The sequence below is a fragment of the Chelmon rostratus genome, chromosome 14 (genome assembly GCF_017976325.1).
Source record: "Chelmon rostratus isolate fCheRos1 chromosome 14, fCheRos1.pri, whole genome shotgun sequence".
Lineage (NCBI taxonomy): Eukaryota > Metazoa > Chordata > Actinopteri > Chaetodontiformes > Chaetodontidae > Chelmon > Chelmon rostratus.
The window spans coordinates 22,007,147-22,034,247 of NC_055671.1; the positions used below are offsets into that span (position 1 = coordinate 22,007,147).

Genomic DNA, 27,101 nt, shown 5'->3' on the forward strand with positions numbered 1-27,101 from the left:
TCTCATTTCCTGAGCAGGGAGGTCATTCTTCTGATTTTGATGCGTTCATGAGCTTTAAAGTCATTAGGTCTTAAACAACATGGGAATCAATTTGGATGCTACAAAAAGCACGTGTTGTATTTTAGCGTCTTACCATTAACTACCATAAAAACGGAGCCCTGTCTCTGTCCATGGTGCCAAAAGAGTCACACCCACGCTTGCTGTTTGCGTTTAGGCAATATGTACATACACACACACACATATCCATAAAAAAAACTTGAAAGTGGAACTCATAATGTTTATCCCCACCGAGGGACGGATACTTTGTAAGCAGCAAACATTCAATGAATAGATGAATAGACCATTAAAAGGCAACATGAAAGTTAATTAGTGATCACTCATGCAGGTGAAATTGGCCGTTTCCCTCTGTCTCTTTCTCCCTTTCTCTCACTGCTGCAAACTGACTGTTTTTCTCGATAAAGTATGAATTTCCATTGAGTCCTGTCACTTATCTGACTCGCTGCTTTGTAATTAATGATTGAACAGTTGGTGGAGATAAAACATGGGCTGTGTGACTCATGGTGGAGCTCCTGTCATGCCCTATTAGCTAGTTTGTGCTGCACCTTGAATATTGATGGAGTCAAAAATTGCCCAGAGCAGAAATTTGTTTGTGGCGGCGTGAAGCTTCGTCCCTGTGATGAGGCCATTAGGAAGGAAGCAGCAGAGTGCACAGCGGGGAGGCAGAGTAAGCAACACAAAGAGTAGACTAAAGATGCTGTGTTTACTGTTTCTTTCCCCCTTCATGTACAACGTGAATGCCACTTACACCAGCTTTTATGAGGTGGGTATTGGTGATGGTTGATGCTACACAACACAGGCCTGCAGCAGCGTAGATTACGGCTTTATTTGGCATCCTACCCCACCTGCCTTGCCAGATGAACTGTATCTGTTTCAAGTGTTGACTGGATGAGAAAGGGTCAGGCTAACCTGGGGGTTCTGTTTAGTGAGGGCATTGTGAGACGGAAGAAAAATGGTTAGTTTTGCTTTTGTCGTTTCAACAGTAGATTGACTGACTGTTGTATGACTGATGTCTGCAGGTTTGGGATGAAATTCCAGGTGCTATACGACTATATAATTAACAGCCCATTGAGAATATAGTGACATAATCTGATTTGGTCAATACTCATCATCACACCTGGTTTTGTAACTTTCCTCCCAGTCTTTGTTAAAGGGAAGCCAGATGCTGCCCAGCTTTGGTGAAGAAATGTTTCTATTAATAAAGGGAATGTATCTGAATGTAATTTACCCTTTCACGCATAGTGGACAGCTATTCAAAAGCTGTTTTCTTGTAAATGCATGGGTTTTAATGGTATAGTTGCACAGTCAACAACCACAGTGGACGCTTGTGTGTCATCCCTCACACTGCCACCCACTGGCCAGCCATTGTAAGTGCAACACAAATGTCTCAAAACCAAGGAAGGCCGATGGAAGGCCAGGAATGCTGAGCAGCTCAGGAATACCTTTCCAATCCTTCTTGGAGACCCTTGCAGGTAAAAAAAAAAAAATGATAACATCAAGTAACAACTAAGGAGTAATACAACTGTTAAAATTTCCTTGGCGTGTTAAATACATATTTCTTCAGTTGAAAACTCAAACGCATGCTGTCCACCCAAAATTGTTTGAAAAAAAAAATAAGTTAGACTTTTTTTTTAAGGCTAAAGACTAAAAAAAACACTTACGAAAAAAATCTTGACTATGACTGTCAGACAACATACATGAAGGGTTAATATTTAAAGCTGCACTGCAACTGATTGGCCACTAGAGGACACAAAAACATCAAAACAAGCTGACAGATACAAAATAGCACGGCTAAAATGCTGGCAAACAATTTCCAGATTTAGACGTGCAGCAACATTACTGGATTAGTAGATATTTAAAATCAAATATCCACCTTTAGCTCTAACTCCTGAGTAAAATATCCGGCTCTTCATCTGCAAGATGTTCACTTTCACTATCAGCTAGTTGCAGGGCAGGCAGCAAACAGTGGGTTTATCAGAACAGAAAACAGCTGCCTGCTGCTGGTAACAGGATTGATGGTGGGCAGTGAGAGTGAACCAAAACAGTAAATGTGCTGTAAAACCAAAAACAATGAGCTAAAAGTGGCAAAAATTACATTCTTGTCTATTGGCTTCACTGTTGGTGTAGAAATCTTTGAATCTTCTGCAATGTATTTTTTCTTGTATGATTGTTGAACGTCTGTGCAAAACATCAGCTCTGGAGGAAAAGAAAAAAACTAGTTATTTGAATTATTTTACAGAATATGAACTGCATCAACTTTGCTCTAGTATGTTCAAACTATACTATACTATTTCTTACATTGCGATTATTTGTATTGATTTGCTACACTGCTTTTTCTTTCTTGTTAGCCATCGGCTCTAGTTTGCTTTCCACTGTACCTCAAGAGAAAAAGTGCTCCCTTTAGTTGTGCGCCAGCGTGATTCAGAATGACAGCAAACTCAAACTAAAGTGAACTGAATTCAATTGAAGTGAAATGAATTGAATGAAAATGAATGTGCCTCTATGGTGGGGAGGAAATGGATGTTCCACTAGAATGCTGGGTTAATGCGGTGTCCGGTCTCATTTCGTGCATATTAGTGGTGAGTGATTACGACAGCTTTTCTGGGAGTTAAATTCCCCTGGCTGTTTGTTCTCTGCAAGGTCCTCTACATCTGCTGGCACAGTCACTTTCTTTTAGCTGGAAACATAAAGACGGACTCGAGCTTCATGTCAGGTCCGGCGTGACACACCGAGAGGAACTATGAAGCAAAAACAGAAGGGAAGGGTGAAGTCGTGAGATGAGTATGCTGGCATTTTTATTAGTGAAAGAAAGACACCACAGAAACTGAAAATTATGACAACCTGACACTCACACTTAGCCTGAATCTTGAGAGGAAAGCTACTTTTCTTGTAGACCCAGATCAATGCTGAATAGGTTTATGCTATACTCTCCATCCTTTCTTTTCATTTCCCTTCATTTCATGCTCGCAGGAAAGCAGTGCCGCTGCTCCAGTTCAATGACCTCCTCATGCAAATCATTCATAATTGACCACATCGCTAACACCACCAATCTGAATAATTAGCCACTGAGGCAGTCAGAAGAATCGGATGCTGATTTTCCACAGTTAATTAAGCTGAAATGGATGTGGTGTTACCTGCTCTGGTGCGTCAGACCTGTCTGTCCGACCACTCGCTGGCTCTCAACCCTGCTGCTGAGAACATTTTCATAAAGTGCTGATCACCACACTTACATTTATAGGAATGAATTGTGAATGAACAAAGATAATAATGTTCAGTTTTCAGAAGTATGCATTTAACTATATGTGAGTTATTTGGATTGGGGTTTCTAATATTCCTCCCATTTTATGTTTGCAAAACTGAGTGGGAAAAGCATCAGAAACACCTCACCTAACACCTTTAATAGTACAAGTTAAGATTCAAAGAGGCTGGATCCTGCAAGTCCAAGAATGCAAATCCAGAGAAGCAGTTGTTAGATGCTTTCAAACTGCATAATGCCAGTTTGCAACAAAGATTTTCTGTTTCAGTTACGTCTTTGTGTTTAAAGTCAGAGGACTAAAGGTATGTTCAACATCAATTAGTGAAAATGAAGTGATGTTAGTCGATATAGAGGATATTTATAGTCCCATGAGGAGGAATCATGATTTTTGCAACCCCTCACCATTTAGCACTATCATCAGTCCCAAACTTCTGCTGGTACACAAATAACACCAGATCTGCTGGGATCCAGATTTCCATGACATTTGCAGCACATTTGTGGTCCATGTTTGTCATTACATGAGCTTTTTCCCAAAACTATCCTGATGCCAAATCATCCACTTTGTCCTAAACACACATATCAGCAGAGAACGTTTCTGATCAACAGAGGAGAGAGAGTTTTGAATGGGGTGAATCCAAGACCCTTGTAACGCGATCCTCAGATCTGACATTTACAGTTTTATCCTCTTAGTGACATGGCTTTAAGAATGGCAAAGAATAGTAAATGATCCAAACCTGTAAAATGTTTTGGCCAAAACACGATAGTAATTTGGTTGTTCTGCAGATGTCTGGCTACTGACATACTACGAGAAAAACAAATGCAAAATATTCATTTTCTGTGGTTCTATTGGACTTAGATTAGGGTAAGGCTTCAAAAATACATCATAATATAGTACAAAAACCTTCTGCTTCAGTGTGTTTGCACTGCTTTTACTCACTGCCAGTAGCACTTATAGTGATTCTGATTGCTGAGGATAAACAGAGTACTTTTCAAGAGCAGCTTTCAGTTTACTTTTAGCATGCTTGAAATAGCCGTTTTAGGCTAATTTTACAGGAATCTACAGGAATGTAAAATTCTATAATATACCGTATACTACTAAAATGTGATATGGAATATTGACACTGTGTTTTACTCTTGTTTGTATAGGATCTACCACTTTGTTGTCTCTGAAATGTTAAGCAGACTAGAAGCAGATGCTGCAAGCCCTTTACACTCACATGAACACACACTCCCATTGCTCGCCATGGTGGTTTGTTTGACTGTACTGTGGTATCAGCTAACAGCCTGGTTAATAGTATTCCATGCAGTCAGACGTGTCGTTTGTATTAACAACATTTCACTAATTGCATCCTCCCATGGAGCTAATTAATTTACCGTTGTGCTGTGATCCTATAATATCTTGATCCACTGGAAGTAATTTCTAAAGCGGAGAAAATGTCATAAATGGCTGCTTTTGCATTTTAATGGTGAGTAGAGAATAATCGCTCATGGTGATGAGGGTGTGTCGCATGTGTATGTGTGTGTATGTGTGTAACTGCAGTGAAACTGAATGCCATTTTCTAGATGTCATACCAAAACAAAAAAACAGACTTTTTTTCCCCCTCTGTTCCCCCTCCCCCCTAAACCTCCAGCTGTCAGCAGCACACTTCAGAAAGAAAAGTAAAACTGGTGCAGAGTTTGACTGACAGCCAGGAGGAACATCAAGTAGATACAAAGTCTGTTTTTCTTCTACAAGTGTGTTTGTCGAAAAAATGAGCTGGAACTTTCAATCAGGCATTTCAATGCACCAATTAAATTTTCACATAGATTATATCTGTGGATGAGTTTTATATTACCCAGTATTTTTTATGTTTAATATCAAAGTCAATACCCTGCTTCAAAGCAACATCTCCAAACTTTGATATAAAAGCAAAATGTTCTTTATTGCCATGACAATACTGACGTTTATCAGGTTTTCAGAAATGGTGCCCGTGCTCTACACTCGTAATTTCCAGATATCGAGATGAAGAACTTTTGTGTGATCCTACAATACTTTGTTTTGTGGTTGGTATATTTCCACAAACTGACAGTCTAAGCAGCTGAAACAACATGAGAAAAGTCTTAAGGGTTTGTTTTTATCTGTGTGCTCTTGCAGGGGTTAAACCAGGTGAGGAAGGTCGCCCAGGTGGGACTCGACGGCGTGCGGCGGACAGACTGGCACGACTATGAGGCGATGAGGAGAGATGCTGCCCGCTCGGGTACGTCCAAACTCTTTGCTGATGCTGCTGTTTTGTTTGGGCACATTTGCCGAGAACATCTGCTCTGTTTTAGCGCAAGGCCACACACACATGCACACACACACACACGCACGCACACACACACACACACACACACACACACAGACACACACACACACACACACACACACACACACACATACTGCAGTATTCCAGTTCAACTCTTTTTTTTTTCGGCCCTTAATTCCTTCCAAGTGGATTTCTCTTTCTCAGAAGCAGCGTGAATCAATTCTGCAAGTACAGTTCTGAGTTCATAATTAAACACAGTTAATCTCGACAATAAGCATTGATCTGGCCCCAGGCCTTGAGTGGGAAACATACCTTTGCCTTTTTTATTACAAATGTGTCAGAGTTAACTGGCTTTTGTTTGGAATTAGGTGGTTTTAAAGTGGCAAATGGGATGGATTTGTGAGAGAGTAAGAAAGGGGTTGAGACTCTGAAATATCATACATAAACTTTGTGCACAATGGTTTGGGGTTTGTTTTAAGCACCATGGAGGGATGCATAGAGAGACAGGGGAGCTATTTCAGGTTCCCCTGGTTGCATAAGTAAAATCCCATTCTCTATAGACAATGACGGGTGACTCACAGTTTAAGCACTTCCACGGATGAACAATCGTACAACTGGAATCAACTGTATTTGAGAAAAAGCTGAAAGTACGAGCTCGTGCACATAAAAATGTAAAGTGAAAAGTAAACCTCAGCTCCCAAGGTGCCTTTGGTGAGGCCTAACAAACATCCAATATCAGAACTTAAAAATCTGTTAACATGAAGATTAATGCTGGTGAGAAAACTGATAATACAATTGGCAGTTTAAATTATTACATTAATGGATTTTATTTCTGGGTCAATTCTGCAACAATGGCGCCAAGTTTTGTTCCCAACTGCACTAAGGATGTGCTTTGAATTCACTACAGTTCTCATTTGCACGTTCAACTGCCTTTTTCTCCATAGCAACAGTGGCTACGGCTCATTGGTGTTATAATACGAAATAAGGGTGGCCATAAAATAAACCAATAGTATTGTGAAAATATCCAGGTGACTCATGTGTTTCTATGCTGAGAAACATTGACAATACCATTAAAAGAATAAACTGAAATGGGGGGCCTCAGGAACCAACTGCACCTCCTGCTTTACAATCCTACTGCTGTGTTTCATGTTACTCTAGCAGGAAACGACACAACACATGTAAAGTCGGACATCAATCAGAAAACACACACTTCTTACTCAGAACCTGCTGAGGAATATGTAATGTGAATTTGGGACACAGCTTGAATGTTTCAGCAGAATGAGCAGCAGAGAGTTTGAAACGCGTAGCTGCATACAGAGAGAGGGAGGACCACAGAAAGAGAGATCTAGTGTCTGCCTCGATACCCAAACCTCTGAAAACAGACCCAGTGCATGTAGCCCCCACTGCTTTAGAGCATCATTCAGACCTAAGAGAACTCCAGCAGTGTTTTCAGCGAGGGATTACAGATGTCCGTTAAATCACTCAGTCAAAAAGAATCGTGCAAAGTGTCTCCAGGGTTCAGATTTGCATGAGGGGGACTAGAAAAAAGTGAAAAAGTGATATATGTAACCCATTTATTGTGCAGGGAAACGTACAACATGAGGTAGAGGAGTTTATCTCTGAAATGAGCCATTAAAGTGAGAAGTTATTTTCCACAGTTATTACCTTCAGGATGGATCATTTCTACCTAATGGAACAAGGCAGCTGACTTTAATTTGATGCTATCCTCTGACCATGGATCAGCCTAATGCTTGTGACTGTGTGTTTGTGTGTGAGTTCGTTGATGAGCGGCTAATGAAACATGCAACTGACAAAACCATGCGGTACAACAGTAAGTGGTAAAATACCAGATCTCAGCTGGGCACACAAGGAACTTTGCTATTTACATGAATTATATACAACATAATTCTCAGTCCCGTCTGAATGTACACAGTTTTAGCTTGCCCATATCATCATCATCAGGCTATTACGCTTTATGCTTAGCCTTTCTGAACAAAAGAAAAGCCCTCAATCCATAGTTATAGACCAATGTGCACACATTTCTAGACCAACAGCCAATAATTTGTGTATCCCTTATAAATATCTTTCTAGTCAGCCTTTTCTTCCATACCAAGGAACCAATTCTACAAGTCAGTGTTGCATATCTTCCAGCCTGCCTCACGTGTAGCTTACTTACTGATTCACACATAGAAGAATTCATCTACAGTGTAGTTAATTATTCATTGTCTGAATCTAGAGCAAAAGGGGTTAGCTGATTGATCAATTAATCAATCGACTGAATATTTTTGATTCCAACTTCTCATATTTGAACATTTGCAGGTTTTCTTGCTCTTTCATGATGTTGAACTGAATCTCTTTGAATTTTGGACTGTTGATCAGAAAAGAGCAAGCTATTCAAATATGTCAGCATTTTTACTATTTTGTGACATCTTACAGACCAGGTGATCAATTGATTGAGTAAATAAATAACCAGCAGATTAATCCAATAAGGAGAATAATCGCTCATTGTAGCCCTAAGAAAAAAATGTCATACACATTTGACCTCCATGAAAAATTTCAACCTCATATATAAAAAGCTGTAGGGTGGGCAAAGCTTTGTGTATCAATGAAGAGATTCAGCATTCAGCATTAATTTGGAGTCACGTTCGACTGCACACGAGTGAAAAGTATGCGTCAGGGGTGCATCACAGGTACTGATGAAGAGTTAGTGTTTTCACTGACCTGTGTGTGTGTGTGTGTGCATGTGTGTGTGTGTGTGGCAGGTAATGGTGAACAGGGGAAGCCGTTCCCTCTGACAGAGACCGACCGGGTGGACCAGGCCTACAGGGAGAACGGCTTCAACATTTACGTTAGCAACCGGATTTCGCTGAACCGCTCCCTCCCCGACATCCGTCATCCAAAGTGAGTCCTGCATGTGCTAGTGTTGGTGTGTTTGTACTTCCAGGTAAACGTATGAAGACACACCTTAAACAAAGTCAGAAACTTAATTTCTACGTGCAGACGTGCAAACGTTTTGAAAGTAGTGGTAGTGCCGATGTGTCTTAATTCTATCGTAATCAGAATAATGGTTGTGATTACAGCTGATCTGGTGTGATACAGATGTTTAGATATGCATGACATAAGACACACATAAATATTGTGACTTCATTCAGCGAAAGGCTAAAGTTATTAAGTCTCTGAAAACCTGTGGGAACTGCAGGCCATGGACAGAATGTGTGGCACAGCATTTGTCAAGGATTACTGCTGCTGCATCGGAATAAAAAGCAACTTCAAAATCTTTGCAAAGTTTCAGGATTTCTCTCTAAGAGGCCAAAACCTGTCCAGACTCCTGTGAACCGTGTGCTCCCTTCCAATTTCAGAACAGTATTGTGGAAGGCCTTTAATCACAGCTTTTCTTTTGCCTGACAAGAACATTTCTCTGACACTTGACCTTCCCTTCTCTTTCATGTGGAAAGCAGCTTTGAACGCTTCCTCTCTGCCAGTTTCCCCAGGAGGACTGATTCTTTTTATCAGTGTTTATAAAAGCAGGCCTTTCTTGACCTTACACAACTCTTGCCATGACTTGTCTGTGCTGACAGGTACTCCATGCAGCATCTCAAAATATTCAACTACAGATAGTTTTTTGTACAGGCCTGCAATTTAGTTCGAAAGCTGCGTGATGTAAATGCATGTGAAAATGTGAATCCTGGTTGTATTAGAGTCGTGGCGCTTCTCACAACTATTTATTTTGAACGCTTGTACATGCAAATAACAGAGCTGTCCCAAGACCACCTGGGCAAGTCAAAGACAAATTTTGTGATTTTGAATCAAGATGTAAGTGTTTCAGGTCAAGACTTGAATGTTTTTCTGTTAAGTCTTAAGTCAAATCAAGTCTTCTGATGGTCCAGTCTGTACTTATCCTGTGCAAGGTTGCAGGAGCCGGCGCTTATCCTGGCTTACAATGGCACAGGCGGCTAGTCTGACAGGGGTAACACATTGCACCTTTGAGTAATTTAAAGTGTCCAGAACACCGAAACTGTTCAGATATCCAAATGAAAACCGGGACGATTTTAATATCTTTCTTTCTCCAACCTGTTACGAGCAACAGTGAAACATCATATCGGTGTGAGTGGATATTGCTGGAAACATAAATGAAATATATTTTCAATCTAATTTAATGCTAAAAAAGAAGCTTAATTTGGGCATCAATGCATTGCTTTCAAAACTTATTTACTGCTGCAAATTAGAAATATATACAGAAAATGTAATTCCGAGGCAACATAGTTGAAAAGGCCTCAATAGCTCAGTGGATTCAGCCGTGCTGAGCGCTGCACCACTGTGCTGCGACCAAGTCCAACTCAAGCCTTCGTCTAGCAGATGACAGATAATTACCACGTTTTAAAGTCCGTATGTGTAGAATTTTGATGTTTATCACAGACATGAACAGATTCTCACAGTAAACTGGTGTTACTGGTGGCTGCAGGATAATTAGACACCTGCAATAGTTTACTGAGTGTGTTGCTTCCAGCCAGGTCTCAGTGGCCCCCAGTGTCACATTGAGATAGATGTAAAAAGCCTCTAAAATGATCACACAGTGTATTCCTTTTCAGTGCCTTCCAGAATGACTCATTAGCATTTTCTGATCTGGTGCCCATTGGCCGGACAGCATCTTTTGTTAGGTTCTTCCTAACAAAATGAATGTGACTGCTTGTTTATTTGCTACAGCTATATTAAAGCATGGTTAGGTTTAGGGGGACAGAAAGGCAGCTGTCATGTAAACATGAAGCGTTTACATGACAGCTGCTTTAATCATGGTCTCGCTTTAGTGTGCTTGTAACGGAATTATTAGCATGTAAATAGGCGAAATGAATGAATGATGTTGAGGACTGATGTAGCCCCTGTTGCTGCCAGACACTTGTCACCCTCCTGTGACCAATCAGACGGACACACCAGCTCTCCCCGCCGACCTGTGGCTATACCCCTGCCCCCCTCCACCCACCCACTCCGACTTCTTTCACCCTGTCTGTCCAGTGTGCAGCGCCTGCCTCTTAGTGATTGGCATGTTGTCTGTGCCTCGGAGGCAACCGGTTCCAGACCAGCAACTGACACATTCGATTTTTGCACGCTGACAAGATTTAATTGAAGCACGCGCGTGCGCGCACACACACGCACAACTTTCAGATACAGTTCATGCAGTGTGCTGTGAGTGCTGTTCACGTCTCCATCATCTGCTGCCGTCTCTCTCTTCGCACTTGTCACAGTTTTTATCAACAGTTAAACGAACGTTTTTAATGTTTTTGAGACACACTGTGACATAAAGTAATGTTGTGCAACAATACGTTAAAGTTTATGTTGTTTTTTGTATTTTAATGGAACTTTGATTTATTTACAAGAACAGGAAAATAAAAGTATGCAGGGGATCAGACGAGTATGGCTGATGATGAAGAGAAATGGTGGCCTTCCTCATATTATAAATCAACAGGGAGCTTCAAGCATTATTAAAGTTAAATTCTTGCCTTTCCTTCCTCTTTAAGAAAAGATTTTCCACCCTCTGAGATTTCTCCTCTACTCTTCCTGCTGTAAACTGAGTCACTTGGCACTGACGAGCCGGTGATATTTCCATCATTCTTCCTACTTTCATTTCTAAGGTTGCCACTGCGCTCTTACCAGCTGATGCATTATCCTAAATATCTACATCCATGTATAAAGAAGAGAGGGTTTGTTTAAACAGTTCTTGAAAGAGCTAATTCTTGAAAGAACTAATTAAACCGTGCATTGCTGAGTGCGACTCTCTCTTCTTTATCAAGCAGCCCCCCTTCCCCTACTCCACCAAAGGCTTTGCCTAATTCTTCATATTATAATTGCAATTACAATTTGGATGTAATATAACTGATATTAGACTAAATATGTATTTTGTGTAGGCCTATTCTTTGCTGGATGTGGACATTAAGCATTTTTATAATGCTTATTTTTTAAAACACTCTGTGTACTTTTGACAGTACAAGCTTTACCTCAGATTATGTGGTTGAGGGTGGTGCAGTTAGTGCAGGTGAATTGAATTGACACCGTTGTCATGTCTGCCCTAAAATATTCTGTTACAGAGGTTTCTTGGTCTGGGGCTGTATTTTCAGATCTGCTTTACAGTGGGCAATAAATCCTGAGTGACGCCCTCTCATTGGCAGTTATTACAGCCACTATTACAGCTTTTCAACAGAGAAGTCCTCCACAGCATTGTAAATATCACCTCCTCTGGTTGTAGTTTGCAGTGGAAGTAAGATAAAAAAAAAAAAGAAAAAAGAAAAAAGAAAAAACAACTCCTTTTGTGGAAAAGTCATCAAACAACATCTGGACAGCAACAGCTGGGTCGTATCCCCAGAGTCAACCGGCTGAAACCATTTGTCCTGTTGTGGCTGATCCACTGATCCACAGACAGCACAGACACTCTCCTTGCCACATTATTAGCACCAGACTTTCCATCAGCAATGACAGACATAATATCTGTCTTACTTTTATTTTCCTTGAATAATGTTTCAGCCACCACTATCACCTCCTCTTTTACAATCCTGCGAACTATCTGAGAAGTCTTTGTCAGAAACTGTCAGGAAAAGAGCAGACACTTTCAAAAAACACTTGCAGGTGATTGGATGAACCATCTGTCTATCCTCATCTGTCATGGGCTAACTCAAACCAATCAGGTCGACGAACGAATGACGAGGAGAGTGTAGCCAGCTGGTTTCTTGCCGAAGCCAGTCCAGAGAAGAGCAAAAGCATCTTTCCTATCAAGACAAGCAGATCAGCCAGGTAACCCGCATCCCCTAAAACAAAAGAAAGAAGAAAAAAAAGAGCGATGAGCCTCTCAGAACAGAACAGAACAGAGCCTAAAGAGGTGGCTGCCTTCAAAGAGCAGTAATTCCTGTTACTATACAGCACTAATAAGATTTTAGTAACACTGTCACAACAATAACATGCAATGTGTTAGTGCCATACTCATCATTAAAAGCTCTTACTTCGACTGTGTGCTCCAGATCGAGTCTTTTCAGATCCTGCCTCAGTTGCCCTGTTGGCTAAAGCAACCAGTCTGAGCATCATTTATTTATTGGACCCTGGACTTTATACTGGAGAGTGCACATTAATAGGCATTTGTTTGTTGATTGATGTGCAGAGACTTCTTCATCTAACCTAAAATCCAAATTACAATATAAGTGTTCTGTTGTACTACGCATGGAAGTATTATTGGGACTCAGCACTCAACAATATGTCATTTTCTGCCATTACAAAAAAGAATGGAGTGTAGTGTTGTGACTATTTTTGCAGAGTGTGCAGATTTCAGGGCATACCACCTAAAGCAAGGCAATATGACCACTCTGTATTCTTTCTTGCTGGGAAGTTGAAACTGCCTCCAAGCCCTCCTCCTGCTGAGGCTGTTCTGCTCGTCGGAGTCAGCCATGAGAACAAGTGCTGTGATTTGAATGACATAGGGTTTCCCTCTCTGGATGATGAAGTGGCCTGTTTTACGTCCCAGCCTCTCAGCGGAGTGGCTTGTGACATTCCACTTCCTCCAAGCCCACCAGCTGCTGATGGTGCAGGTCACCTGAGAGGCGTCCATGAGGAGAAGCACCCGGATTTGTCTCGCACATGGTTTTGTTCTCTTGATGATGCAGTGCCCAATTAAATGACCTATAGCCAGCTGGCTGATATTCCACTACTTCCAAGCCCTCCACCTGCTGAGGCTGTTCTTCATCTGGCTCTGGATGAGGAAGCAGCCTGCGTGAACTCCCAGCATGTCAGCTTGTGATGTTCCACGGCCTCCAATCCCTCCTCCTGCTGAGGCTGCACATCAAATTGGAGATACAAATGAGAAGAAGCACCCGGATTTTAATGGGTTTCCTTCTCTGGATGAAGAAGTGCTTATTATTAGAATCTAATGATTAGATTCTAATGGTAACTACTGACCACAAAGAGAAAGTAGACTCAATGGGGAAATGATCTAGTCCAGGATCTGATGCTGGTTTGGTTTACTCATTCACATCATAAGCAGTAATGGGTGTGTAGCACAGTTAATGATTCCACTTGCCATTACTAACTTATGTGCCATTGCTTTCCATTATTTGACATAACTGTACCAATTTATTTTTGTCAGTATTGATTGGAATGTATTATAATTCGTTTATGGCAGCATTGGCGTGCTGTGTGTAAAGTGGCCACCCTCTGTTGGGTCCCTGCAGACTTGAGGGGTGAGCCCCACATTCTGTTACCTGTTACCTGCTGTTTCCTGGTTGGCTGGTTGATCTGTAATAAGTTCTGTTAAAATCAGGGGTGGGAATTGAACAATACAATATCATCACGATAATTAAATCACAATATGATATTATTGCGATTAATAAGTGCAAGCGTGAGTGGACTAAGCTGTACATACAGGTTACAGGTATTTTGAACAATGCAACTTGTATAAAAAGTTATGCAGCCCCTTCAGCAACTGGAGAATTTGAAAGTAAATTACTGCGAAACTGAAGAGAAATAAAACATAAAACATTGACTCTTCTTTTAAAATAAATAAAATGTGCCACCATTTGCTGCTGGCCTTGGCACTAAAACATTGAGACGGTGAAGGAATGTCAGCATTCTTGCTGAGAAAGAGGAGCCGATCAACAGAGTGCTCCTTTGTGCTGTGACGAGCTGTCGAGAGGACTCTTTGTGCTGAATTGGGATACAAAGGTATCTTTTCACCAGGTTGGAAATGAAAGGATAGACTTGCTCATGTCCTTTCCACCAGCTTAGCGGGTCCTCTATGAGTGTCAGTGGTGTGACCTCCTGGTATCTTTTCACCTCCTCCTCAGTTGTGGCAGGTAATGATTTTGCTGGGCCTCCTGCATCTCTTTAAGTCTGACCAAGCATGTCCACGAGCCCACATGACTTCCTCATCTCTCCCTCCTCCTCTTCAATGTAGCCAGGTGACACCTGCTGTTCCTGGACTTCTGGCTCACACACACACACATACACACACACACAAACACCTCCACACACCTATGGAATTGGACAGGATTTGTTAATAGTCACCAGCTGACTGCCTGTCCATCGCCCTGCCTGCCTGTCTCCCAGCGTTCACATTTGAATGAACAACACGCAGACTGATGTTCAACATTTGATCGACTGACACAGTTCACTACACACTTTCTCTCCCTCTCTCCATCGGGGAGGGAACGTAGCTCTTCCCTTGATTAGCACCTCTGCAAGGGTTGTGCTGTGATGATTATGTACAAGGTGATCGCTGTAACCCGTCATCGGAGCACATGTTAGTAGCCAATAACAGCTGTATGTGCTGCAAATGATACAATTTAAGCAGCCTGTGATGCAGGAGGAGCATGCCAGTGGCATCACTGCACTCAGCTGCACTGAGCTGCATTCATTCTGCACTGAGCGGCCACGAGTAGGCTTTTCTGGATAGGGGTTGTGAATGAGATGCTTTCTTCCTTTCCTCAATAAGGTGGATGGAGAAAAACCAGTACTTGTTGTAAAAAGGCCACCACAAAACTACTAAGTGCTATTTTTTGTATGCATTCTTTTGCTTTTGTGTAGCTGTAAGCAGAAGCTGTATGCAGAGAAGCTGCCCAACACCAGCATCATCATCCCGTTCCATAACGAGGGCTGGTCGTCGCTGCTGAGGACCGTTCACAGCGTGCTCAACCGCTCTCCTCCACAGCTCATAGCAGAGGTCATCCTGGTCGACGACTTCAGCGACAAAGGTACAGAGAGGAAACACTCACTACACAGAACACACACCTGCACAGTCAACACACCTCCTCAGACATGTGCAAGAAGCACAAACTCGAAATGGAAGTAAGATGCAGATGAAGTGTGTTCAGTCAGATGTTTTGCCAATATTATTATAATAATTTTAGCTGGAACAAGTCAAGGTGTCTGCAGATGCTCTTGGTGCCGAGGCCTGCAGTAACAGCGTGTTTAATGATGGCTGCTCAGTTTGGACGGGAGTGATCAAAGTATAATCATATCTTACGAAACAAAAAGACGTCTCTACTGTAGTGTGTGCTGCTCTGGTTCACTGTTCAGTATGTGTGGGTTTGGTTTTTGTTTGTGAATCTGAGACTCCTCTGCAGCACTTCGCAGCAAACATCTCATTCTCATTGTTGCATAGCTTTGTGTGTGTGTGTGGGTGGGTGTGTGTGGGGTGTGTGTGTGTGCGCGTATGTCTGCATGCGTGCACCTGTCTGTGTGTTGTTTTCTTTCTCACTCTCCCTTCACTGGCCCTCTTAAGAAAGTGTTTAATTCCTTGTTAATTAGTGCTCTCTGTCACGGTCCCTCGTTGAAGGATGTGTTTACCTCTCGTCTCCACGGTAATGAGATGTTCCGCTGCCTCAGGCTCATTTAGAGGTTAACACCCATCAGAGCCTGTAGACCAAACCCTCCCACTGCTGCTGCTGACTGGAGTGGAAACAAAATATGGTGAAAGAAGTGCTATAATCAAACTACAGGACACTCAATCAAAAGTTGTTTTTTTTCCAACTATTTGTACAGCTCATGTGCATATAAAGCTGTTGATGATGCACAAGATATTACAAAACTGTTAAAAATCACACCTGTCTTCAGATAAGCTTAGCAGAAAGACTGCGTTCATCACCAGACAAAATCAACATGCCTTATAAATAATACAATGGACATGGTTGTGGTTACAATAGTGGCAACGGTTGTCCACAGTGCATAGTCGTAATGTAGTTTAGAAATCCAGAGCTGCTGATAGTCTGAAGAGAAGCCAGAAAACTGCGTCTCTCCATGTTCAGGTCAACAAATAACCACATTTATATGGATTTTGGTTACAAAAGGCACATGAAATTACATTACACTGGAATCATGCAGGTATTTTGTGGAATTAACTAATCTTTTGTCATTGATTTAACATACAGTCAATATGGAAATTTAACTAATTTCAAGATAGAGTCAAGTAAAGATTTATGTTTTCTTTTTATTTTCAGGCTTTACAACTTTAAGTTTTTTTGACTTGAAGTGATGAATAATTGTACTGCTGAGTTCACTTGACTCAAGGAATTGAGTTTCTAAAGACACATGACCAGCATACTGTCATATATTACACAATATATTACCACATGAAACTTGCTGTTTCTATAATGTTTCAACCAAATACACGTCCTCCTCAGGCAAATCCCAACTGGAAAGAAATGAGTAACATCAGACATTTCTCCGCTGTGGGATTAATAAAGGATTATCTCATCATATCTAATCTTATACCTTAGAATTAATCCCTTACAAACACCAAATAAAAGTAAACTTTTACATTAGGATTTAGACAAAGAAATTGGGAAACCTTCTTTTCCTAAATTATCCCTTCCTCTACCTCACATGTCACAGTCCCAGTGGGTGGGAAGTAAAGAACAACGCCATTGTGTAAAATTAGCCGGGAACCTGGGATGGGTCTGAGCCCTCTGTCGTCACGATGAATGGGAGAACATTACCCAGCTGCAGGGAAGGGATTTAACCTCCGTGGGCCGCCTTCTCTAACACTCCCTCTCACTGCCTGTCCTTTGATAAGAAATGAGTCACGCTGTAATTAAGGCTTAAGAGACATGAGGACGAAGTGAACTTCAGTCAGTTCTGGTCTCTGGTTGAGTAGCTGGTGTTACAAAGTCACAGAGAATAATCCACAACAGTTTCTGTGCAGAACAGCACAAATCAATGCTGTGCACTGAACCCCTGTGTAATAAATTAAGGAGCAAGTGCACCGTAGCGGAGGAGAGAAAAAGTGATTTATGATAAAGTGTGTTTCAGACCGACAGTGTTGTTCTTAATTTCTGGTTCACACATTAATTTACCAAGCTGAGAGACAATTTCCTGTAAAAATGTGCAAAAAGGAGGAAAATGAGCTGGCAATACGTGGGTGTGGATAAATCCTGTCCTGTGTGTATTTGCATTGTGTGTCTTGGTATAGCTGTGGCTTTCTCACTTTTTCCCTGCTTTCAAAGACGGTCAACAAAGATTAGGACTCAGTCCTTAGATATAAAGGACTGTTGACTTCAGGGTGGGAACAAAGCCCGTAAAAATAATCAAAATGGATCTTAATCATGTGCTGAAAAGAACTCTAACACATCAATCACAAAATAGCATCAACAAAAGGCTATGTCAGGACCTTCCCAGCGGGACCACAATAGCCAATCAGAGAGACGAGTCTACAAGCAGCTGATGGTGTTGCCAAGCAACAGTAAATATTCTAGCCATAAGCAAAAAAAAAAAAAAACAGCGGGAGCAGCACAGCAATAAAAATATGACTAATAATAAAATAGTACTTGATAATGTATGTATATTGTATGCATTCATGTATGATAGTATACATATATAATAAGAATAACATGTATGTAATAACAATAGAGATATGACTGATAGTAACAGTAGTTGTGTGCGGTAAACCTCACTTTGCTGTGTGGTTTGGCAGGTTTGCCACCATGAGGAAACAATGTTTGTTTACCTGTTCGGATTAGTCTGTTCTACGGAAGATGGTTAAATACACAAATGGACTAAACTACAGCAGGCTGAGCAGGCTAATCCAGAATTTGCCTTTATGAAGTTAAATTCTGGGTGTGAAGAAATCAGTCAGAACGTTACATTAATCTGTCTGTGTCACTGCCTGTGGTGTACACCGTGCACGTTGTGTTTGGATAGGCCGTGTAGTGTGGTAGACCGCTGTGTCTATCTTATGTTTATGTTATTCTAAGGACGTGGTAGTCAGACACCTGGCCTGTCAGCATTCAGCACCACAGCGGAAAGACGGCGACACTCTGAGGACAATCTGTCCTTGGTGCTGAAATGTTTGACCGTGACTGACAAGTTTGTTTTTTTTTTCTCTAGAACAAGCTCGTCTGACGTCACTGTATGTTTTCTTTAGCACAAGCTTGCTTGGTTCAATAAATGGATAGGACAGGAAATTTGAAATTTAAAAGGACTTTATCAGTTAGGACTGAAGGGTAGAGTCTCACCTCCACCTCTTACGTCTCTCTGACCATTTTCTCATTTAACCTTCTGCTTCGCTCGCTGCAGCACAAATGTTGCACCACGTCAGTTTCCACTTTGTTCACGTGATGCCGCATTATTTTCACATCTTGTAGTGCGTGCATGTTTGCGATGAGAACGAAGAACATCGGTGAAGCTTCTCCTTGTTCACCCGGTTTCAAAATCAGTCAAGATTTTTAAACTCCTGAAATCTGAGCCCGCCTTAAATGACACTATAAATCCTCATCAAGTCATTGCCAGGGTCAGTACACGCTACCTGGCAAACTGCCTAATTAATCCTCTGTTAAAGTGAACGACACGATCTAAAGGAGGAGCACTGATATTGTTACGTTTTTGTACAAACGGACCTCAATGCGAAAACTCAGACAAGGGAGGCAGAAGTCGAGTAAAAAGTCAATGGTTTTTAATAAGTGCTTCAAAGTATTCAGATGATTCACACAAAAAGTGGAGAGATGACTGTGAGTGAGCAGGCCAGAAGAGTGTCCAAATCCAGGGAACGTACGAGGCACAAAAGATATCAAAACTACTAAAGTGATTCCTGTGAAGTCTCAGCTGTTGCTGCGTGGACGAACTGACGATTCGACAAATAGTGGGTGGAAAGACCCGTGCTTATACGCTGTGGAAGCAGGTGAGTCCTGATTGCTTGATTGTGAACAGGTGCGCACCAAAGCTGTCAGTCATGCCCTGCAGTGAGACACACACATGGACAACAGACAGGGGAGAGGCAGAGGGAGACAGAGGGAGAGGGAAACACAAATATGCAATGGGAAGAGGAGGAGAAAACTGCAGATCCCCAAAGATAATCAAATTATATGAGCACATTCGCTTTTTTTATACAATTTATTGAATTTGAGCAAAGGACGCTCCCAACATAGCTGAAACTCTCTTGCTGGAAAGTTGACATGGAGGAATAAATACAGTTCAACTATGTGCAGGTGTAAGTAAAGCAAAAGAATGTGTTAAAATGAAAGCATGAAGCATCCAGTTTGGCTAGCCTCATATAGCTCGCTAATCTAACAATCTATAAAACTTAAACACATGAAGACATGCAATCACACAATTGCATACTTAGCACAGCTCTTTGCTACTGTTGTACGATGCTGACTGGAGACCCCGTCTTTGCCGAGAGTTGAAATAAAAGATGATGATTTGAAAACAGCATGTGATCTAATTCTTATTCATCAAACATAATCAATGTGTGAGCCATTAGCCCGCCCCGACAAAGCCTCTTCTCCTTTCATAACACGCACAGACGGTGAGAAACCCTCCCAGTCAGCTCTGATGACGCTAAGTTACCTCACTCAGCCTAACGTCTACAGATCCTGCAGTAATACTAATGCCCTGTTATACTTATACCACTTCATTATGCACCTGAACTGCTTGTAAGTGTTATCCCGAGGCAAATTTACTCATGATGAGGCAGAGGTTTTTTTTTTTTAACATCGTGAAGTTTGCCTTCAAGGTGAGTAAGATTACACATGTTGTTATTTCAGAAATGACCTCCAGTTTTATTAATGTGGCTGTTAAAGGATCCCTCCAGTGCTGATGAAAGTCAGCATCATTTTCCGTATCAGCCTTTCTCTCTTCCATATCAACCTGCTGCGGGTGTTTGAGGCTGTTTATACGTTAGCTGAGGTGAAACAGCTGTTCTCCTCAGTCCCATTTATGTCACTCTTCATAAGTGAGGGTGAGGGTAAGAAGACCCTTTACAGATCTGAGGAGGGGGTGAATCCAAAATAGCTGAGTAAAATGCAGGTTGAACTACCTGTATGTAGGTATAAAAGAGAATCAATTATAGCATACATTGATTGTAGAGTCAACAGTGGCTTTATCCAGGAGCAAAAGTTTCTAAATTCACCCTCCAGTTTAGGCTCAAGAGGCTCTTTATGCCTCATCCTGTGAGCTACTTCTTTCTTTCCCTTTCTGGGATGCTCGGAGGTGTCAGCGATCGCCATATTGATGCTGCAGTCGACCTCTGCGGGGAACCGCCAAGCTTGCTTTCCTTCATCTTTGCAGTCCTGCACTAGAAACTGTAGTTTTGAGGCTTGGCAACCCTCCTCCCATGGCTCGGTTAGCTTCCACCAGAATGTTTTTCTTATCTTTAGGATCGCTTTGTCCGATCGTGGAGAGGTGTGAATCACGTCTGCAAAACGGCATCCTTCCCACATCGACCCTCAGGATCGGGAGGATGGATTCAGGCCTCTTGGTTTTACCTGGGCTGATCCCGTCTCGCTGCATCTGAACAAATTGTTATTTTTCCTGCCATTTCTGCTTTAACGATTGAGCTAATGGTAACGAGACCTTTTTTTTTTGATGATGTAGGTTACTAAAAACTGTTGTTTACCAGATTCCTGCCAAGAAAAGAAAATCTCCTCAGTCACTGACTTCAGGTTTAGCTGCCGTCTGTTTCACAGCAAGCTGCAGATGACAAATGCTATTTGTCAGGTGGCAGTGATGTTGGAGAGGTGTCATAGCAACAAGAGCCCTGGAGGTACTGTACTGTGGGAAAAGTGGCTGTGGGAGTAACCTCGTGTCCTTCCATTCATTGAACCATTCATCTATCTTTTCACACCTGTGGCTCTCTCTTTTTTTTTTTTTTTAACAGATTGGCTGACCAAATAGTGCAGGATATCTCCATGTGTGATCGATTATTCCTGTTTTTATTGAGCACTTCTCATGAAGTGCTGCTAACTTGGTGACAGGCACATTAGATTTCCTATAGCTTCTTCACAATGAAAGCATCCCTTCGGTTAGTGGAAAAGCTTTTTAACAGGAATCAGCAACAGCAAGGAAGGTCCGGTTTGTTTTAACTTCAAACAAACGCAACAAGGCTAGAGGCAATTAGTAAACAGTGAAATAAGGCTGAACACATGAGTGAACTAAACTCCAAAGCGCAGAGATTCAGGTTGAGGTCACCGTGTACAGTCCAGCTGTCAGTTATTAGCTTTGTTTTTTCAGCACTTTCCCTCAGGCACTTGTTTATTTAGGGCGATGCTGCTGTGAATGCATGATACGATCGATCAATCACTCCCCTGCTGGATTCAATCAAGCTCATTTTTACTTATCTCATGTCTTTATCAATTTAATTACTCGTGGTGAATAAGATTCATCTCACTGATAAAATCAGAAAGTAAGAGCCTTTGCTGTCTTATTATAGCGGCGTAACCTTAGTTACTGTGCACATTGCATTTCTGGGTTATTTTAATTACTAAGCTCACTAATTTATGTTGCTTATTAAGCTGTACACTACACTGTGGTAAATACTAATATCAATAAACACAATAATTATTTCATTATCGTTTCTGGCACTTTATTATTCAAATCATATTCTATTTTATTTGTGTCCTCTTGCCTAAGAGTTAATATTAGTACCTACATGCCATTGTTCAGGAGGGACAGCTTTGAGTGTAACAGAAGTACCAGGAGCAACAGTACAGTATGCAGTGTGTGTTGTCATGTTGGTGTAAATTAAAGAAGACCACTCAAAGAGAAGCTAAAGCCTGCTTTTTACCCGCTGACCAGAAGGACCGGAAAACGCTACAGACTCAAAGCTTAACGTCATGTTTCATGAAAGCGTATTCATTTTTTCTCTCACGTCAGCAGCGGCGCTCACACTTCAGATGATTGTGAATTGTGCCCATCCAGCAGGTGTCCTAACAGTTTTTGCTACAAGTGTTATAGCTGGGTACCCCAGTTTATTTCATGCACTCAATGAATGAGCCAGCTGATAAAAGAGCGAGAGAAATCCAATTTTAAAATTGTTCGCAGGGACTCCTGTGGTCTGCTTAAGCTCCGTTATGCTCGTGAAAAATCTCTCCATCTTCCTTTTCAGGTGTTTGCTAGACTATATGTTGCTTAGCAACACAAAAGTCTAGTGGGATCAAAAATTCTTCAAATAATGAAATAGACCAACATGAGTTTTTGCTTTTTATGTAGTCATAGTATCAGCTGTTTTTTTGTCTCCTCGTTTGTGTGGATATACATCTAGTCCAATATTATCCATTATATTACATTACAAGTGTAGCTCACTTAAAACACAAACTTGAGAGCATCAAATCTAATTTTAGCATCCAACCTGAGGTTAGTATAATGGACTTTTACGAGCTCTTTGCATTTTTTGCTTGTGCCTGGTCCATTTAGTTCAGAGCACATAAAAAATTCATTAAGATGAGTCTTCTTTGTGTTTTAATCGAGCAGCATGAGCAGTCAAGTTCTATGTTTATCTTTTATTTCTCCTTCATTTTGCATTTCAGTGCCATTTCTCATGCCTGGTTGTGATTAGATTCTCAAACCAGTTTATTGTTTGGTTAGATGAGGACTGTAGATCGTCTCATTATGCTTATTTGGTACTATCCGAGCTGGAGCTGTGCTTCTCCCGCCTTTCAAATCTCATGTTCTCTGTTAAAAAGAAGGTTTCGTGAAATTACTCACTGCTGTCAAACAAGAGTGGAAAATCAGGAGGCAACATCTTCATTTTCTTCTTATTCTCTTAATTTGTACCCTGTGGCAGGTTGCAGATTGTGAACTAAGGCTGCCCTCGCCCTCCTACATGCCTTGGCCCATCAGTCTTCTTATTGGGTGAATAATAAAACCAGCTCAGTCCTTCCTTTTTTACACTTTCCTCATATTTCTGTAATTACATTTTTCAGCTGAGGTCAGTTCATCATGTCAGAGTCGAGTGATCCCTGCCATTCAGTCTCATCCTATCTGTTCACTCCTCTCTCTGCCCTTCTCACCCTCACTCCACTAGAAGTAATTCGCAGCTCCAATATGGCTGAAAGCAGTCGGCGAGCATCAAGGTAAAGCCCATATGTGGACGTACAAACAGGAACACAGGAGTGAAAGTAAACTCCAAACCCCAGAGCTGAGCACACAGAGGCTTTTAAAAGCAACACTCTCACTCTTCTTTTATATTTTCTTTAATTACATTCACAATGGCAGGGGAGAGTGACCCCCGCCATTCAGTCCCTGCCTCTCTGTTTATCGCTCGCTCTGCCTCTCTCACACTCATCTGACCAGCAGGCAGCTCTGATTTACAGCCAGCAGCTCGAGCGTGACGCCGGGCTACACACAGCGAGCAAGTGTTGCTATCAGAGCTGACAACAGGCTCTTTTATACCTCCTCGTTTCGACTCTTTTCTTCCCTCGTTTCTTGGCCTCTCCGCTACCCACAGCATGAGAATTCAGACGTGGTGAAATATCTACATTTAAACCCACACATGTCAAATATTTTCCCGAATAGGCCGTTCTCGGACCACAATGTGCTGCCAAACAAACCTTTCTCACTCTTCTTGCCTGGATTTACTCTGCCGCTTACTTCATTTCTCTTTGAAACATTCTTCCGCTGGAACATAAAGCTATCTTAACATGGTTTATAATATCCGATGAATGGTGGCGCTGACATGACTCTGATGTCAGTATATCAAGCTGGTAACATAAAATTAAAATAACCTGGCTGTCATCCACTTTGCAAACTGGGAAAAAGACCTCACCTCACATGCAAATTGGCTTATTATAATTCAACCTGTCCCATTGGCTTCATATTTAAACTGTCTACTGTAACTTGCTGGATCTGTCTGGGTGTGTCATAAAGCAGCAGAATGGATTTGCCAATGCTGAAGATAAATCTCTACACTTTTCCAATTGAAATTGTCCATACAGTAACTTATTACACTGCTAATTTGACAGCTTTTTGGTTAGATTTGGTCATGTAGAAGACCAGTGTTCTTCTTATTTTGATTATTTTTTTATTGTTTGGAGTAATATCCTATGAGTTGTTAGCTCTTTACAGCACAAGATGGGCTAACCTTTACAATAACCTTAACCTTTATATCCTCACATAATCAGGTTAACATTTTTATATTAATGTTGCTTAACATTACAACAATAGAGTGATTCCCATAGCTTCTCATCTGCTGCGTAAAAGTTGGTCACACTGGGTAAATGGTTGCATGTGTCTGGCAGCTTACCATTGGTGGATGAGCGCGAGCAGTGAATTCTGCTGGTGGAGCCCAAGTCATTTCACGGATTTATGGCCAGACGAGGCAGAGAAAGTAGCTCCGACTTGTACATAAACAGAAAAGAACAGAAAGAAGCCTCCTTCTTCTCCACGTCAGGGAGGTGATGTGGTGCAGTGTGCGTTACAGTAGCCTCACATGTTCCATCGTATCAGCTTTTCCTGGGATCTGATCAACAACAACTCCAAAATCTGTCGTCAGCTTGGATCTAGTCACAATGGATTTCAGTTGCAACAAATTTTGAAGGGAAAGAAAAAACAAAACATCCAAAAAACCTTCTTAAACATCTCTTTCTGTATGTGCAGTAGCTTTGCTGCTAAATACACTACCTCTGACACAGCTTCAAAGCTTTGCCAGCTAAATCCCATATAGCCTTAAGCTATAGGGCCAAATACACAACATCCATTTTCTGTGTTCTTTCAAATTCTATGAGGACAGCTGCCGTCCTCTGTAAAGGAAATATCGTACTTCCAGAATTCAGTTTTTGATCAACATAACAAGGAAATGTTTACGTTGAAAGTTGAAACCCGACACTAACTGACTCGTGCAGGTCGACATGCAATGCCAATCATCTTAAAACAAAATGAACAAAATGCTAATTATGTACACTTAGCTGCACACAGAAACACTTTGAATGACAAAGATAATGCAAGAACAGACAAGAACACTGCAGCACAGCTGAACTGACCGATTAGTCTTTATTGAATGCAGCTGGCTGCAGCTCTGCCTGTGGAGATGTTCAGCAGGTGACACTGAAACAAGATCCAGTGAGGCAACTGCTGGACTTTTAAACACAACTACAATATGATTGTATGTGACATTTAAAAATCCAACATGACTTGAAGCATGATACATTAACCATAACCAAAAGCCTTTAGCAGCCTACACGTAAAACCATGAGAGAAGGGGAATGCGAGACCTTGTTTGCACACCCAAATATCAAAGCTAGACTCCTTCCTACGACTTCTATTCGTATTAATTGTCACTTCCTGGACTGCAAAAAAGTGCTAAACAAAAGCAATTATGCTTTCTCCACATCATATTTCATAGCACAATAGCAGTAAATGTACTTTGTAGGAGACAAGGTTGCACGATGGCATTGTTAATTTGTTTATTTGTCAGACACGTCACCACCACATTATCACATCTTTGATTTTTGACACCGCACGAATGCTCACTTTGGGACTTTTTAATGAAAGCAAGTTGACCAAAAACATTTTTTACAGCCATAGCTGCAGGGGGAGAGTTGCACACCGAGACACCTGGGAGCTGGCCAATACGATCAGCGCCTCAGCGAGCGTGCGTTGGGGCAGTTTGGGGCTTTGTTCTGCAGCCTGACAGGAGTTAATGATGCAGGGAAAGGTATTATTCATTCATTTCTCTTGGGCGTGTCACAGTGGGGTTTCAACGGGGTGAGCTGAGTTGCCAAGCAGCTGGTTTATTTTTGCGTTTAATCCAGTCATGACTATTTTCTGAACATTGTGGAGCAGCATTCATAGTCCGAAAGACACATTGCATTTCTCAATTTAGAGCTTAAACCTATTGAATAAGTCTCTGTGTTAACTTTCCTCCCACCAGTGCTGCCAAGTACTGGAATACATAACACTGATTCACTGTTTCCTTGTCTTACTTTTGCATATTTTATAGACAATATTAAGAGATCATACTGGTGTCTTTTGCATTCTTTATCCCCTTTACTACAGCACTTGATTTAGGAAGTCTGCTGCAGGCTATTCTGTGATTACAGCTGACAGTTGGTATTGATCTGTGGTGTGTTACTTTCTGTTGGAATTTCCAGCTTCCATAAACTATTTGCTCCATTCTTCTGGCCACCGATATCTTTCTCTAAATCTCACGCCAGAATGTTTAGATTGGTTTGTCCTATTTGTTCAAATTTTGTTTGCAGTATTTAGCAGGGATTTTACACTGCAATGCCAGCCGGGTGCTGGATCTCTTTATTTCTTTCTTTTTTCTTCTCTTTCTTTCCTAGATTTATAATTATGTAAAATGCCAATAATCAGAAAATCACTTATGTATGTACCCCTTTAAAGTGAAATTGTTTAAAAAACAGTCTTACTTTGTGTTTTGTAGACATCTATATTATTTCTACGTATGCACTTAAATTTAAGACCAGGCCACATCTTATTTAATTCTTCTGTGGCATTTGCTAATGCGACTGTTGCAAGTTGGAGTCACCAAACTTGTTGTCAGTTGTTCATTTCAGGCCGGTGAATGCCACCAATCCTGAGGAGAGTTGATGAATGAGTTGATTTGACCATTAGCATGAAACTGACATGTGTCATAACAAAGGACAAAACTGGACAGAGACCTGCATGATGTCCTAAGTTAGCAGTCAGAGTGAGAGCTACTACTGAATACTACATTTTACAAGTACGATGATAATGGTATATTATACGTTGTACAAGTTGATGGCTCTGGCATGAGGCCCCACGGCCCTTTGAACACAGATTCT

The 27,101-nt window shown here is 41.3% G+C and overlaps 1 protein-coding gene across 1 annotated transcript in view; it reads left to right on the forward strand.

Moving 5' to 3' along the window:
* The window catches only part of LOC121617378 (polypeptide N-acetylgalactosaminyltransferase 10-like), a 70,794-nt gene that overhangs the window by 12,260 nt on the left and 31,433 nt on the right, over nt 1–27,101 (forward strand). The window contains exons 2-4 of the mRNA XM_041952543.1: nt 5,448–5,550; nt 8,361–8,499; nt 15,154–15,320. Coding sequence (XP_041808477.1) covers nt 5,448–5,550; nt 8,361–8,499; nt 15,154–15,320 — 409 coding nt within the window. The remainder of the gene's footprint in view (nt 1–5,447; nt 5,551–8,360; nt 8,500–15,153; nt 15,321–27,101) is intronic.